General features: G+C 34.6%; 1 protein-coding gene across 1 annotated transcript in view; it reads right to left on the reverse strand.

Moving 5' to 3' along the window:
* The window catches only part of LOC148822997 (regulating synaptic membrane exocytosis protein 2-like), a 43,456-nt gene that overhangs the window by 6,626 nt on the left and 18,743 nt on the right, over positions 1 to 18,087 (reverse strand). The window contains exons 2-4 of the mRNA XM_088928598.1: positions 15,354 to 15,463; positions 14,610 to 14,642; positions 3,073 to 3,105 (exon numbers count right to left, since the gene is read on the reverse strand). Coding sequence (XP_088784724.1) covers positions 3,073 to 3,105; positions 14,610 to 14,642; positions 15,354 to 15,463 — 176 coding nt within the window. The remainder of the gene's footprint in view (positions 1 to 3,072; positions 3,106 to 14,609; positions 14,643 to 15,353; positions 15,464 to 18,087) is intronic.

Here is an 18,087-nt window from a genome sequence, read left to right on the forward strand (position 1 = left end):
TATTTGGCCTCATAGATGATATTTCTCTTTGTCGTCTGTGCTGCATAATCATTAAACATGAAATCTTTGAAATGCAGCAGAATAGCTGTGATCTGATATTTTGTTGAACAGTAGCTCATAACTCTTAAACCTTTGAACATTTAAATGCAGTATTTGTTTGTCCGAAAAACAGTCACCTGGGCCTGCCACGCTTGTAAAAAGTAAATAAAATATAGTTCTGTTTTTGATACTGTGTCAAATCATTCATGCAGGAAAAATTTAGAAATATTTTTTCTGATTTGAGTTTGTACAAGTGAAAAGACAAAGATTTAGAAAATACTGCTTTACGGGCTGTAAAGCCAGAATGTTTTGCACTATAATGAAGCAGCTACAAGGCGTCCCATCTAATTATATTCACATATAGTAATGTACAGTATAATGGATATTTGTTTTCTAACTTACAGTATGTAGCATTGTTTTGTGGCTAAGGCATTTGGTATGTCTATGATCTCACTATTTACCCCAAATCCAAATGAACGTCAACTTTAATCTTTCTCTGTAAAAATTACCAGTGCTACCAGTATATTTGACAGAAGAAAACATGATGTACTGTATAGAAGGCAATGCACGCAGACTAAACTACAAAGATCTCAAATACAGTATTTCTCAGAGGTTCTTACTGTAGCTCATATTTTAATTTATTTCTCTTCTTCCTGCAGAACCCATTGGCTATTCATTTTTGATTTTTTAAGTAAAAAGCAACAAGGGTTTTAGCTTTTAGAACAACAGATACAGATGTATTTGTTATGAGCCAAATAAAGGTTGAATGTTTAGCTGGCTTATGCTAGATTATTAGCAAGACAAGACAGCTTTTACATTTGGATCCACATGTGATTTTAACTCCCATTTATTTTAGAAAATGGACTAAGTTTTTATTTGGTCTGTTATATAGCACATTCAGCCATCTATGTAGTACATTGCTCATATATCATCACCCTACATCATTCATTCAGCTATTTTGTTTTAATTTGGCAGGTACTGTACATCAGGACAATCATCAAAGCAGCACCAGAATCACAGCTGAACAGCACATCGTACAAAACCTTCTCACCATTTTAGGGTTCTAAATATCAGTAGTGTTTCTAGTGCATTAAAATAATTTTTAACAAGTGTTTGGATGTATGAAGGATTCTACTTCAGCTTTCACTCTTCCACAATTGCCTTAAGAAAAGTCTTATTATTGTACAGACTACTGACTTTTTAGATCTTAGACGCTGATTGTTTCACCAGACAAACACTGTTTAACAGACTGGAATTATCTACAAAGGTTTCCTGGAATGAACTGTATTGTGTTATTAGTCATTATCAGTGATTCGGTTTTCATAGAACTAATTTGCTATGTTCTATTTTCATAGAAATAACAAAGACTTAAATGTTTACTATTTTAAAATCTTAAGAAAAAACCTTACGTCATAAAGTATGAAGGGTTTTTATACTTTAAACACGGTATATTTTACAGTATATCAATAATTGTATGCATTAATATATTTTAAATATTAAATGTTATGACCTTTTGATTAAAAATGTGCAAATATAAACAATCATTCTGCACTTGTCTAACAATGCTTCCTTTAGAACTTATTTTTATGAAAGTTATAATTTTGTAATCAAAAGATAATGACTCTATGCATGGCACGAATACCTGAAAATGCATTGTACTGAATGTATTGTTTGTTCAGATCAAATGAAAAAGTGTTTCAGACTAGACAACATTCTATGCCTATGTAGCCTGTATATGATTTTATAAAACCACATACTGTAAGCCAGAAATGCCAGGGATACATTCTGAATTCATATACAAATACATTCACACATACAATCTACAGTATAATGTAAAAACATGTAAGAACAAGGAGTTTTTGTGTTCCATGTAGACCCAAATACAACTAGAGTAATTAAATAAGAAAATGGAGACAACGTAATATTTACAATGAGTTTAAAGAAAATAATTGCAAACGTAAAGTGACATACAGTTTGCAGCAATTCAGTCTGTATAATTTCATGTCAATACCAATATTTAAGCAATATACAGTACAGTATAAGACAGTTTTGTCACCAGCAATATTTAACTAATGCTGAAAACACCATTCAGCACACATTTCTAAAAATACTGAATACCAATTTTATATGTGATACTTAAAAAATAAGCTGTTAGATTTTGGTACCCTGTACAATTGCAAAAAACAGTAATACAGTATATTAAGGGCTATTAAAAGTATTAATAATCATAGTAAAATTGTAACTTATATTCTTTAAAGAAAATTGCATTTAGTTGGAAGTGTTTTTGCAAATATTACATAAAGATAAATCCACATTATCTGGTAGAAAAATCTTAGAACTAGACATTACATGACTTTGTTTTCCTGTCAAAAATATCGCCTATGACTGATAATCACTCCTATGAGACTATCATACAGACCACAAAATATAGTATAAAAATGAGATTTTTTGATGAGTATAGAAATGAGAGTACAGGTACCTGCAAATATTTAATGCATACTGTGCAATACTCAATTGGCTGTTACCATGTCATTGGCACAGTACATGTCGCTTTTCACAGAAAAATGAAAATGTTCACAAACTCACACTCCAGACGTTTTGCCGTTTCACTTTTTTTAGTATTAGCTTTTATTTCTTTTCGGTACTAGAATGATTATTACAATATTAATAATGCGAAGCTCAGTCTTAAACCTGTAGCACATCAAAAATATCTCTTATAAATACCCCCCCCCCCCCATACCCACAAAAAAGACAGCTTTTTAATGAAAGCATTCTGCATATTTTTAAAGCAGAAATGGAAATGTAGGCTTGAAGGCAGGTGTACATGTTTGCCTATATTATATCTGTGTGTATTCAAATATACACAGACAAACAAAGCCATGACTTTGATGACTAATGAGCAATGAACGCTAATTATGGAGGAACGAAGAGGAGGAGACGGTGAATAAAAATAAGGGAAGGAGGAGAGGAAGTGGGTAGTAAAAATAAGAAAGGAAAGGGGGGGAAGAAGCAGGAGAAGGAGAAGTGACAGACCTGAGTTCCTCCGACGGGATGAATCCGTGTCTTCTGGGATCACACCACAGAATGGACAGACATAGACAGAGGAGAGGGGCATGAGTGGAAGCTTTCAGAAGGTGAGAAGCGACACCGAGGTAGGAGCAAATGGGCCCAGAGAGGAAACCACCACCACATCATCAAAAATGGAGGGAAAAGAGGGGCGGGGAGTTGGAGACAGCAACAACGCCAGAAACAGCACGGTAAAAAAAGACTGCACACACAAAACACAGACCACGAGGAAGAGAGAGAGAGACTAGAAGAGAGCTCATTATGCTGACAAAGGAAGGAAGACTGTTACTGACGGCGGAGGGAGGAGAGCTGAAAGGTTAAAGAAATGTTAATGAGAACACGTGGAAAAGAGTCCAGACAGACAACCTGAAGACCTTGGAAGAGGGAGTGAAAAACTCAGGTTCTTAAGGATACGTCTAGTTGCTCTGACAGGCTCTAGTTTCAGCTGCAACAAAACCGCTCACCAAAATACGGTTACGATAAACAAACACAACAGAATGCGCCAAACCTTGGAAATGCTGTAATTATATACTGTACTGTATGACTGAAATATTTAGACAAACAGTATATATTTTATGGAAATATTAAACTATTTTACTATTGCCTATGCAGATAATGTAATACATCTCTAGGGCTTACAGTTAATGTATGTTCTCATTAGCTCAGGAGGAGGAAATCTTTTCAGTCCTGAATATTTTCCTCTAATTAAGCATTTTCCACTCTTGCCTTCTTTGGAGAAAAACTGCTGAGGACTTTATGATCAACTGTGCTTTCATCCTAATGTATTTAATCATATGCAGCGATGTGTTTTTTGATGTCGGATTACACATAAGAGGGATCTGCTTGCATTTCATTAGTTCTAGTCTAAATAATTGCATACACAATGTCTAAACAAAGTACAGAGGGGTCGTAATTAGATGCTGAGAGGTACTCACCATTTGTACAAAGTACCGCAAACAAGGTACCACAATCTACAACTCTTTGTAGTCCTTCTAATGCAAATTAAAACTGTTGTTACCCTGAACACCCTTCAATACATGAGGATCTGTTATACTGCATTCTACTTGTCTTACTGAAAAAAAACAAGACATGAAGATACGGTAACCGAAAATCTGCAAGGCTAAACCTGTGACAAACTCTTGTGGAATAATTAATTTAGGAAACATAGTCCATTTTTATTGCCAACAATCCTTGTGTTATTATTCACACATCCTTCAGATGCTATCTTATCCAATTATTGTTAAACATGCTTTGTGATACTGTATATATACACACAACTGAACTGACAGTAAGACCTACAAGTCACCGGTACAGATTATTTATAGCACAAATTAGCCCACAAGTAAACTGATTTTAATTGCACAGAACATGCAAATTGCCAGATTATGATTTTTTGCTACTACTGCTTTAAAAGGAGTGTTAAGAGTTAAAAAGGAAGAATTCTGAACACATTTTCTGAAAAAAATGGAATGCAAGTGCAATGAATCTTCTAAAATGCCAGATAACATACAGTACAGTGCGATGCTGAAAGAGACAGCCTTTGAAACGATACAGTACATTTACTTTGTTATTCTCCTGATGTACAAAAGGTACTGTACTCTATCTTGAGCTGCTATGTCAACAGTAGTAGTAAATCATTTGAGTCTTAAGTGTATGCACTGCTGTTACATTATCATGTGGTATTTGCAAAAATGTTTTTGAGCTGCACATAAGGTGGTGAAGGCATGGCTTCCTCCAGCACTTGATACACTGCATCAGTCATGAAAAACAGTCACATAAATAATAACCTGTTTAATCTAGCCTTAAAAAGTTTTCACTCAATACACCAATCCCTGACACACTGGATTTCTTATCAATAGCGATCTAAGTCTAAGAAAATCAGTATTATGTAGATAGAGTATGTAATTACACAACCTCCTTCTTTTCTTACTGTACAGTATGTACTGTACACAGAAATGATGAATTTCCCTGGTTCATCACTGCTCCAAAGGAACAATCCAAGCTCCACCTTATTAATGATTGCATTGAGAAGCTCTGTTTTTGTTACTCTATATTTACCATGGAATGCAGTTCTGCAGCAATATTAATTTCATCTGATAACGGTATTCAGTCAAATTTTAAAGTAACGCTACCGTTACACACTTCCGCTAAATTACCTGATTCCTACACATTGTTTAGAGCAGTTTTAGGACAATCTTACTGGTGACAAGAAAATGTTACTGAAATTGACATTTCTGTCTGACTCCAACAATTCAGTGCACTTTTTAATTTATTTTGCAGTTGGTATATAAACAACATACTGCACACACAGTGATACAGTATCCAGACCAAAGGGGTACAGTAATTGCGAATGTCATATCCAAGTCAGTATGTCATCACAATTTCATTCAACGAAGAACAGGATAGTTTATTAAAGGAAATATATATATGTACGTGCACTATTAGATATATTTATTGTGCACTCAAAACTTCATGAATATCCTTATTAATCTGCTTTAGTATAGCTTTAAAATGTTTATATACTGTGTATGTATATTTCAGTAGAAACCTTTTCTTTCTTATGGCTCCAATAGAAACAGTGAGACTAATAAAAATATATTGGAATAAGAAAACTGCAAAAGTATCCATATTCTTTCTGTAATTACTTCATACACCATACAGTTGCAGATGCATTACTTTTTCCCTTCTTTCTTCATTTCTTTATTATATTCTTTCCAGCACTAAAATCTAATTTCTACATATATATATAAAACGAATCAGCAGCCTGTACACATCCCACGCATTCTAAACTCTTTTGCCTTCATGACAATCTTGTTTCACTTCTCAATATACAAGTCAATAACACAATCATTTATAACAAAGTGACATCGTTCAAAATTAATGAATGTCATTATATATTTTTAAATTAAAAGCTGAAGCAATTTCTAAGAGCATCATTTACACATACCGACTAAAACAGTTGTTAAGAAAAAAATAAGTGTAATAATAGTGATCCTTTACATTGTAAAATGTTTCTTTTGCTGGTGTAGGAGGGGTTTCCATCTGAGAGCTGGCATTATGGGAATTACAATGAAGGGCTGGGCATACTGACCACAGGACAGACTCACAGTGAGGGTCTGCAGAGGGCAAATTATGTTATGCTTCTATTCCTGTTTTAATGATGTACGGAGTCAAATTAAAACAAACAGGTCAACAAATTAAAGAAGCAAATTCAATCAATGTCTGAATGCAATCTTAATCGAGAAATCAAATGCTCAATTAATTTATAATAGTTAGTTCAATTAATTTCTCACCTAGGGAAACAAACTGAATGTAATCTTCAACTTGGAATACCAACACTGATGCAGTGCCATACTGTAGTTACAGAACACAAGTTTGACAAAAAAAAAACTCAAAGCATAGTGATGGTTCAAAGCAATCTTAAACACACAAAGAACTTTTGAAAAGCAAGCAGACAATGAAAGCTAAGAGGGGAAGAGAAGAAAACATTAATGACAAACAATTATCAAGCTAGATAATTGTATATTTTATTCCTCATTCTTTATAACTCTTTCCAGGCTGAATGAAACTGGGAATGTATTTACACAAACAAAAGGAAAGCTCCCAATTATCTAAGTGCAGGGAATGGCTGTATCCAGTCACGTGCAAAACAAGGTTATTTTTTCACTCAAGCTTTGGAAACCATGACATCTGTATTAAAGTGATTATTTACCAAGGTCTCACATGAGCTTCAGTACTGTGTTTTGCACAATGGAACCACAGACGCAGTTAAAACCCATTTTGTTTTTTTACTCCTTAGTGACATAAATGATACACGTCAACATATAATACAGTGACTTGACAAAAGGACAAATGCGTTAAAACCTGCAGTACCATCAGCCTGGAAGAGTTTCCTGTACGAAGCTGGCTACTGTGTGTCCACACTGATCTATTTCCACAATACTACCTTTCCACATCACAACGTTGAAGAAAGAGCTGAAGAGAACAACACAATGTCGACAAGCACTAAAGCATGAGGCCCCCGGACTCCCACCCTCCTTTCTCCTCATCCTCATGCTTCGCTTTGCCACACTTTTTCACACCCTGACAAACCTGGCTCAGAGGGGCGTTTCTGTTTCGTCCTGCCCTCAGTTACCGTACCATTCACCTTTCTCTGCTGGTCCTCCCAGGTCACTTCTGATACAAACCAAAAGGAAAGATGGCCCATCATGTACAACTTAAGTCGGTGAAATACAAATGTTCCAGCTAATTAAATACAAATCCTGAGCTATGTCACATTGACAGCAGTGGGGCTAAAGTCTTTAAAAAAATTTCTTTTTTAGCAAAATTACACATACAAAATATACGGTTAGAGACAGTCTGCATGCATGAAACTGGGCTTTGCAGGTGAACTAAATGAAGTGAGAATGTGATAAAAGAGGACAAGGAAAGCTTATTGCAAATTTAACTGAAAGCAGGCATGAGTGTTTTTTAATCTCTTGTTATTATTTTGTAGCTTTTTTTACTTCATACCAGCACAAAATAATCTGAGCCTTTTTCTGTACAGTTGTACTACTGTATAATCCTCATAACTCTGAATGGCTTAGTTTTAAGTGATACCTGTCAGGAAACAGTAAAATGTAAAAAATTATGCATTTTAAATTCCACACTAGAAAACTCTTACTCAGCTCTGTCTTTTAGATACAGTATGTGAATGTACATGAAAAGAAGAGGGAGCCTTCAAATATTTTGCACTCTGTACTTCCTGATGCTGCAATTAATGATACAATGATATTGATACTGTAATTTCTTCAAGACAAAGCCACTGCTTGAGCTCTGCTTAAATATATCACAATCATTTTCAGATTAAACTAACCGGCTTTCTGCTATGTTTTGGAGAAACCATGTACGAAATGGGTATTTTTAGGATAATAAAAACGATAATAGTTATGAATATTGATTGCTCAACGTCACAGAAATAGATGTTTGAATGAAGATCAAATATAAGACTTGATATATTAATTTGCTCCACCATTAACCAGCAAATATAACATTCCATCACTTCTCATCTTCCTTTGCATTAGCTCTTTTTTTGTTTACTAAATGAAAACAACTGAAACAGAAAAGAGAACTAAAACATTACTTTGGACCTAAGGTTAAAATAGCATTTATTACCTTAATAGTCCAGACATAATAGTTATTAACCATAATAATACCATGTAACTTAGTACAAAACAGATAAAAAACTTGTATTATGGTAATTTTGCCTTCACATTATTGCTAGATTTCTTCCAGGCTGCTTTACTGCTATACTCAAAATATAGTACATACCTGTAGATAAATGTATCTTGATCACAATTATAATAAAATATGTAAAAGAGGTCTCAGTTCCAGAAACTTTAATTAAAATTCTATATATTAATAATGTACATTAAATATTGTTGCTGAATGTTTTTTTTAATTACTGTAAGATTCAAATAAATGTTTATTTTCAAATCTGAGTTTATGTTTCCAAAAGGTTTCAGAAAAAATAATAAACAGTGAATCACTAAAATTACTATTTGGATTGAATATAATTGCATTTTAAATATCTGAGATTAAATATGGATAATCACACAATCTATTTTATCTTATTGACAATAATCATGTAGACTAATGTGCAAAGCACTTATCAACTGACTTTCATCACTGCCTATATTGAATCTGAAAAGAATGACATGCAGAAATAAGTATTCTTCATATTTTGCACTGATATTGTGAATACCTGTTTCTTTGCTTTCAGCACTTATGATGGGACAGCTCCTATTCTTAAAATATAGGAACTTTGCTCCATCTGCTGGTATTTTGAAGAAAAACATTTTCCCTCACAAAGCAGCATCACTTAACTTCCTACGCCTTGTGATATTTCAATGAATTGGATGTTTCTACTGTTACATTATTAATGTAAATCTACGGATCTTCATATAAGGCATTCATGATTTATTCTTACAAGAACTGGGAAACAAATAAGAATACAGTATACTGTATATACTGTATGTCCTTTATCAAATTGAAGACACTGAAAGGAGTAAGCAATCATGAGAGTAGTAAGAACTACTTCAAAATGTTATATTTAGATTGCACTGATTGTGATTACTTTGATATAGGTTCAATTGTGAATGTCACATGACGCTGTTTCTGACTTTAAATTCATACCATTTCAAATATAAGGAAATGGCTCATTCTTCAAACATTTTACCTGAGTTCTATAAAGTTTCTTCAGAGTATATCAATCCATATTAAATTGAGTTAAGGTGTAAGGGTTAAGATGTAGAATAGGAGGACAAACATTAAGATACTTTTTAATATTTTACACCTGTGTAGCAAACTTAAAATACTTTGACTAAATTTGCATAAACCAAACATACAGTATGATATGGTTCTCATTTTTTCCATCAAAGAAATGGAATCACTGAGCTATTTGTGCTCTAAAATACACAACACAGTACATACTAAAACAGTCTATTTAAATCACACACATCAAAAGGCATGCCAGCTCTAAATCACAATGCTAAGAAAAACCACCGTCACACTTCAAAATGTCAAAGGAGAATCTGGTTAACTTGCCTTTTCTCCCATTAACTGGTGGACACTGAGGTTTTTCCTCATATTCTTAATGGAATTTAGAAACAGATAATGATGTTAAAGAATGATAAAATACTTCATGGACAAAACCACATACATACACATTAAACCACCTTAGTAAACTACACTAAAGCTAAGAGCTGCATCACACCACTCAGGTTTTGAAAACATGTGTGAAAATTAGGTTGTAGTTGTGTAGAAAATACATTTTGTGATTGTGCAGTAAGGTTGCATTTCACAGAATGCTTATATTCTAAATTAATCTGAAAATACTGAGTGAAGACACTATGATCTACTAATAATTGTCGGGGATACAGTACCACTTATAACAAATAAGTGGTAAAAAACAAGAAAATAAAAGTATACAATGTCATTTATTTTTCCTTATTGGTGTATATACTGTAGGTTTTGTACTCCTGAAAATGAAAGCAAGGAAGACTGCTGGTGATAAATCAAAATTGTACATAAAACATATAATATAATTAATTAAGTAAATTATTATAGAGGATTAGAAATGCTGCTATTTGAAACATTTACAATGGTTTAAATAGCATTCTGTGCTAGGCAATTAAATAACACAAACCAAAAGTGAAAGTATTGCAGTAATATTTCAGATTCAAATATGCAGGATACATAAACAGAAAACACCAAAAACACAGAAGCACAAAAAGGGGAGAATAATTTTACTGTTGGAAATTCCAGCATTTGCCAATGAACCTATTAAAACTTGTTAAAACAGATACTGTTAATATAAAAGAAAATATGAATAGTATACAGTATTTCCTCTCAGCTTTTTTAATAGTACTGCACTTCTCTACATCAGACCATAGATCTACATATTTTAATAATATGTGCCAACAGAGGAAATATCTCAGGGCTGTAATAATCTGAAAGATGTGGTTTCTTGGTTTTGAAACAAGAGAACCTGTAATCTGTGTTATTGTTATAAAAATCTGAGATGAACATCTAGAATTTAGGTGATTGAGGCATTATCTTCTTACAATATTCTAGTGTACAGGTACATGTTCAAAATGCTAACTGCAGTCCACACCTCTCAGTGGTAAATAACCTAGTCCATGCATGCAATAATACAAGAATGCACATTATGGATTGTCCAATCTTTAACCAAATGAAGAAGTTTGTGTATTATCTGTGGAGTATTGAAACTATTAGGTAGCCAATGTACAGCATATTATCAGTTGCGACAGCATTCAAGCAGCTGCTGAATTCGGTTGTATGGAATTTCCAGCAGGGTCAGGGAAGAGCCTAGGCTAAGGCATTTCTATGAGACACACCTGCCTCGCACTCTGAGCCCTGCAGCTCACTGTGCTCATTCTCTTCCCCTGCTTCCTCTGTGGGCATGGAGATCATGAGACAAAAACACAGACAGAGTGGATGGTTATGGTTGATAAGACAAGGGACTAGCAGAGAGGCATACAACAACAAAGCAAAAATAAATATGCACATATACAATAACTGCATATGCATATACTGTATTTGTACATGAACATGTACAGTACACGTTTACAGGACTTATCCCTTTATATCAAGTTTTCATGTTAGTTTTTTTCGATAGATAAAATATATATTCACAGAAATCAACAGTCTGTTTTCTGTCTTTCCTACTAACAAATGGACTCTACTGAAGATGTCCCATGATGAGTTCATCATATTAGTTTTTGAAGTTTCAAAGTAGTTTTGCATCCACTTTTTCAGTGCTTTCTTATGCTTTTTACATGCTCTCAATGTGCTTTACCATACATGACCAGAAACAAACAGATAAGCATGACATTATGGAAAACAACACAGTACAGTAAAGCACTGTAAAGCAAGTAAAAACATATGAATCTAACAAAGATCTCATCATGGTAAGATTTGACTACAGAATGATAAACGTGTCATGACCAACTTTCACAAAGTAAAAAACCATCCCAGGTTATGCAAGACTCAAATTATGCAAATTTGACTTTACATATTTACTGAAATTATACTGTACTTCCCATAATTTCAGGATAAGGAGAGTTTATGTTACGTGCAAAGAGTGCAAGCAGTCCAGCACATTTCTTGCACTGATGAATAACATGGAGGGAGCATACTGTAATGCAGTCCCCACCAGGGCTCTGTTAGACCCTTAAGTCTCACTCTGCTTTCACGCATGTGTAGATATCTTTTGCATGCTATCTCGTGCTTTTCATTGGAAATTATGTGTAATCCGTATTGCAATAATTTCAGGGTGGAACCCAAGTGACTTTATTATTTTTATTACTTGCTGGGTATTTTGTGTTAAGAACAGTACAGTGAACAAGTGAACAATAATGTGCACGTTTTTTTTAAATTTGTTTAATAATAATTCAAATTTGTTTGCCGTATATTTTGAAGTGGATTCTATATTTTGGTGTTTAATTATTCTGATTATAGGTTTAAAATATGTTTTTCATTCATCGGTATTTCATTTCTCTTCCCCTATACAAACTGGGCAAGTTTCCTTTCTTTCCTTTCACCGTGGATGGCTAGCTCCTGCTGCTAGTTTCTCTCTCTTGCTCTCTATTCCCATCCACGATTAGCACAAGCACCTGTTAATCGTTAAAAGACAATAAACCTTGGTGAGCCTCTAATTCTCATCTCTTGGCACTCCTTCCTCACTCCCCGACACAGTTAGAGCAATAAGGGATGACTGCCATAAAAGCACATTGGTAATTATCTACAGTATATGTACAGTATTCACCCAATGGCTCAGAAAAGGTCGTTTCCGATTTACGTAAGATCCAGGTTACGTGGTCTTGAGGAACCAACCCTTTACGCAACACAGGGAGCTGGTACTTTTTGAACCGAAAAATTCTCTCAGCAACACTAAGCCGGTGTTTTCAATTGTATTTCCATCATACGTGTTGTTTTCACCTTCTCATTTTCTTTAACTAAAACTTTTCAAAGTGTTCCTTGTCAATTGGAAAAACCTACAGTAATAAGATTAAAAGAAAGGTTACATACAAGAGGAGGCCATTAGGCCAATCCAGGCTCTTAGACTACAGGAATGTTCTGTAAATTGGCCTGCTACGAGGCAGGTGTTGCTATCTGTTGAGCTTTGCGCTTAGTGTATAACCACATCGAAGGCCAAAGACATTTATCTTTCTTTGGGGTTAGTGTTGCTAACAAGACTATAATTCTGTGACAGATACAGGTATTTCAGATATCTATTCAGCATATTGACCTCTGACTGTTACAAACAGCATTTCATTCACACATTACGTACAGTATGTACAGTACTGTACAGTATTGTATGTATGGTTTGTCTCATACAGTATGTGGCTGTATTTTAGCCACTGGAGCCACAGAGAAGCATACAAATCTACTGAGCATAAAAGACCAGCCACATATCCCAGAGGGTTTATGCTGTAATATTGTTTGAGCTGCAGAGGGTTATGTCACTGTAACAGTCCCTCTTCAAATAAGCTCTGTTACAATTTAGTGCTAAAGTTTGTACACTATGCTATTTACAGTGTGGAGAAGTCTGGCAACAGAACTGCCATGGGAATATAATCTGTTCATTTCCTGTTAGTGACAGTCCGGTGTACAAAGTCATTTGTAGTCACTCAGCCTTTCCTAAACAAATTAACAAGTGCTGATCAGCAGAGCCTTCAAGTTATTGATGGTTGAAAATGTGTGGGACCTGATAGTATGGCATAAGAGAGAGTAAAGTAAAACAAATTAAGTTAAACTGTTTTAACTGTTGATATGTTATAGGGCTGTCTTTTATTTACTAAAAATAGTACCCTGTAATATGGCAGAGAGTAGAACAATACTGTAATTGTACCACAGTTACTAGAAAGATAACTATTGTCAAAGTTAAGTGACTGTGGGGTTTTTTGGTATTTAAAAATTGAAACAGATGCAACATGGGCATACATAAAATTTTATCTGCAAAATATTTATCCAAACACAGTAAATAAAAAAATATATTAATGGTATTTAAAATGATGCCTTAAAATTATAAATATATTATGAACAGCTCTTACAAACAGTACTATCACACTATATTTACCTTTCCAACCATTCCTTAAACAACTTTGAACTTATAGTTAGTTGTATTTACAGTACTTACTGTATAATTGAAGGTTGACCTATTACAGTATGTCACATGACTAAAAATACACTATTTCTGAAAATCTGAATGAAAATCCAAAGTCAGTTTACCACAATTTCATTTGTAGCTATGATAAAAACAGATAAACAACTGTACAGCAAACGTTATTCAGTAGAAATGGTTTCGCTTAATGTGATGTCATAAATTAAACGAGGAATACAATAAATCAAAATCTGTATAAAATACAACTTTACCCAGATAACAGCTGCTACATAAAAACAATCAAGCCTTAACTTAGCAACCCTACATTCCATTTAAATAAGTGTTGCATTGTACGTACAAAACTACATCTTATACTTATAATGCAGAAATCTGGTTAGGTCCTATAGAGGGATGAAATATGTATTTTGTCCTTTGAATCAAGGAGACTGGTCCCAGTAAACTAACCTCTTAGAAATGCAAAATAGTGTAATGTCTCACAGCTTTGGAAATGTTGAACATGTTAGCGAATGTTAGTTAACAGGAAAAAAGTGTTTGGACAGAGTAGAAATCATGACATTGACAAGATTAAGTCCAACGATGCTATTACACACACTTCAAACAAAAGACAAGAACAAACCGCAACAGACATCGCTTGGTTTCATGCAGTCAAAGGCAGAAATACTGTATCACTGCAAAAACTCAAGCTGGACAAAATGGGAGCAGAGTGAGCTGAGTCTGATGAAACCAGCTAACACCTATTGCAGATGGGTTTACTCTTGCAAACTGAGCTCTCTCAGACTCTGTCTGCAAAACTAAACCTAGACTTTTAGTTACAGACCTTCATAAGGCTCTAATCCTTCGTCTCCATTTTCTGGGAAGAAACGAAAAAGGAACCAAAGCAGAAATGTTTAATAAGAAATTAAAGAAAATTAATTAACAGCAGTAGTATGAATCTCTATAAAAGATAAACTCATTTTAGGGTATTCCAGTGATAATGACAAATATACAGTATAAAATTGCATTTTCCAATTTTCCAAATTGCATATGCGAAAACATATACTCTATTACAATGCCAACTGTACCTTCCAACAGGGAATAGAACAAATCTTTTCCTTTTATTTTTCTTGTACCCAAGCAGCTAACATAAACCATTATATAAATACAGCTTTCTCATCCGTTACTACAATATACCAGCCTACCACACAATGACAGCAAGCATTTTCCAGGACCAGTTAAACCATTGCTTCTATTTAGCAGCAACAGTTTTGCACATTTTTTAACCCAGATTTTTGTTTGTCAGAAAAAAAAAAACAACAGACAAGCTTCAAGGGTCTGATCAAGAACCCACCACAGCCATCGCTGTTTATATTAATACAACCACCAATGGTACTTCAAGAGATCTGTGTTGTTAATCAACACTGCCAAACAAACAGACCGACAGAATCCATTCTCGTTTTTAACTGTGATAAGCAACGTCAAGCGCCAAACCGCAGCTCAGCTGGCGAGTATTTCACAGAGCTATTCCTCTTGCTCAGTCTAAAGGTGCAGGCAAGAGACTTGTTGAAAAGAGCCGTGCACTTACTTCTCTCCAACGAGCCCTTCGCAGGAAGCTGTGGCAGCTGCCTCCCTCTTCGCCCGGCCATGGGGGTACTTGTGGGGCTAGTCTGCACCGATCCGCTACGTGGGTGTGCCCTGCAGGACACAAAGCAGTTAGCGATGCGGGGTGCAGCGCTCAGGGTTCCCTCAAAAGCATACCTCGGGAGGGAGAGCCTAATTTTCTCAAGCACCAAGTGATTCCACAGTACTGCTGTGTGAGAGGAAAAGAGTTTTTTTTCCTTACCAGTTATCAGTGAAAAAAAAAAGCCAGCAACAACAAAAGCCAAAACACACACCTTAGGACAAAACATGACATGGATGAATAGTTATAAAACAGATTGATTTTACTATACAAGCTCCAGAACTACGATGGAGTGTAGAATTGAAACATTTACTGTACATATACATACGGTGCATATATGTACAAACATTGTCGTACGCAACAGTGAAGGTGCTCAAATTTGTTGTCTGCTTACAAAATTAGTTGAAACGGATTTTCACCAGAAGAAAACTAAACAGTGATTGCATGACCATAAACGTGTGTTGTGTGATTACTTTTAGACCTTTAATCAACTAAATATACCTTAGAATTGCTCCAGGCTTCCTAAAGTGTATCCCAAGGCTCCACCTACAGTATGACTGTAACTGGAATATCTGCTTTGTGAAGGCAGTGCTTAAAACTGCAGTAAAGGTATTATAAGTGAAACTGCTTAAGCACAGTATTAGTATGAATAATAAATGACTGTTAACTTTTAATAATAATCCTTAATTGATAATAACATGGTATTATAGTTAAAAATTGTTTAAGTATTGGCTGTGCCTTTGCAAAAACATGGCTTGTACCCAGGAACAGATTCATCTCATTTGCATCTCACTTCTGGTAGTAAATCATCCAGTATATGTAAGTAGAAGTGCAATAATTGTCATTTTAAAATATGATGAACTGTAAAAAACATGCCTACAGAAAATACTTATCCCACAAGTTTTATCATGATTAATTCAAACTGGATTACAGTGATCGGTTCTTATAATCCTGTCCATTCTAACAAAATATAGCTGTTCTCTACATTAGTTTGAATAAAGCTCCCAGTTGCGTCTCTTCTTCTTCTGAAAAGTGGTTTAATCCAACTGGGTTTATGAATATTGACCAAATATAGTACATCCTACTTCATATTTCATGCACAGAGGTTGACTTTTTGCCAAGTTTTTTTTTCTTTTTTTCTGCTGTGATATATTTTTAGTCTTACTTTAAAAAATAAAAGATGATTTGTTGCACTTTTAGTTTTAAGTTTGCAGTGAAGAGGCATTAATAACTTTGTACACAGCTATTCACACTGTGTTTTAACACAGAAGAGAACTAAGTTATAAAAATACTTTAAGACTGTCAGTGTATATACAGTAATTCAGTCATGAAAAACTACAGTATATACTTTATTTGGTCATACTCCTGCAATCACTGTTTGTCTTCCTGTCAATTAAAGCTATATTGTTAGTGAAAAGGTATACAAATTATATGTTGGAATGTTATGTTATACAGTAGATGTTGATAAAAAACACAAGTTGAGTATGTGCATGTATCCATACATAAATACACCTGTGCAAAATACAGTATATTTACATATATTACATGCACATGACGTATATGAGGATGCAAAACAGGATTTTGGAAAAAAAATTAATTCAGAATTTGAAGAAAATGGGAGCTCGGTTGCTCTAATTAGTTTATCCTAACACCACTCTTATGGCGTTGTACAGCTGTAGATTCAGCATAGGATTTTCACATAGTTTTACTGTAGACTGCTAAGAGAAATGAAGAATGCACACCCACATTTTTTTGAGGTGCTGCCCAGTAAGAATGAATAAAACCAATGGTCAATCTATGAATTGGCTTCATTACTCTGCTCTCCTCCCCACTGATAGCTGATGTGTGGAGAGCGTTCTGGCGCACTATGGCTGCCGTCACATCATCCAGGTGGGGCTCCACACTGGTGGTGGTGGAGGGGAGTTCCCATTACCTGTAAAGCGCTTTGAGTGGAGTATCCAGAAAAGCGCTATATAAGTGTAAGCTATTATTATTATTATTATTATTATTATAAGGTTAAACTACAGTAAATGTATTAAGATGAGCTGGATCTACACTCTTTCCTGTCCAAAAATATTTTTGTCTTACTGGTAGACCTTGATGATGAAGCCTTGCATCTCCTGAAACATTAACAAGTTCTAATGATTTTAGAAAGTGGGCATTCATCTTATTTTCTTGCTTTTACTGCATACCGCCCATGGATGTTTTTTTTTAATAGTTTGATTATGTTTTACTACATTTGACAATGGGAATATCATGGTGTAGCAGAAACATTCCTTAGACAGTTTTATAATGATATTCTCATTGTTCAGGGTATCACAGGATTCCCTAGGATTCATGATCCATGGTTAGGTCAGAGTAAAACCATGTGAGCATCCTTGCAAACCGAACCATATTAAACTTTCATAAGGGCAGCTATTAGAAAAGTAGAAAAACACACTCAGTCACTCTATTCAAATGCATACTGTACATTTTAGTTGAAAAGATATTGCCTGAAAACAAAGAGTTGTCTGAATAATAATGTTGTACACTTGAAAATCTGCATAATTAAAAAAGATATGCTGTGAATTTCTAGCGAACTCATCATTTTTTTCTTAAATGCAACAGATTTGGAAAACCAGAAACACTCATTTTCAAA

The sequence above is a fragment of the Atractosteus spatula genome, chromosome 12, assembly GCF_055471065.1.
Source record: "Atractosteus spatula isolate fAtrSpa1 chromosome 12, fAtrSpa1.hap1, whole genome shotgun sequence".
NCBI classification, from domain to species: Eukaryota; Metazoa; Chordata; class Actinopteri; order Semionotiformes; family Lepisosteidae; genus Atractosteus; species Atractosteus spatula.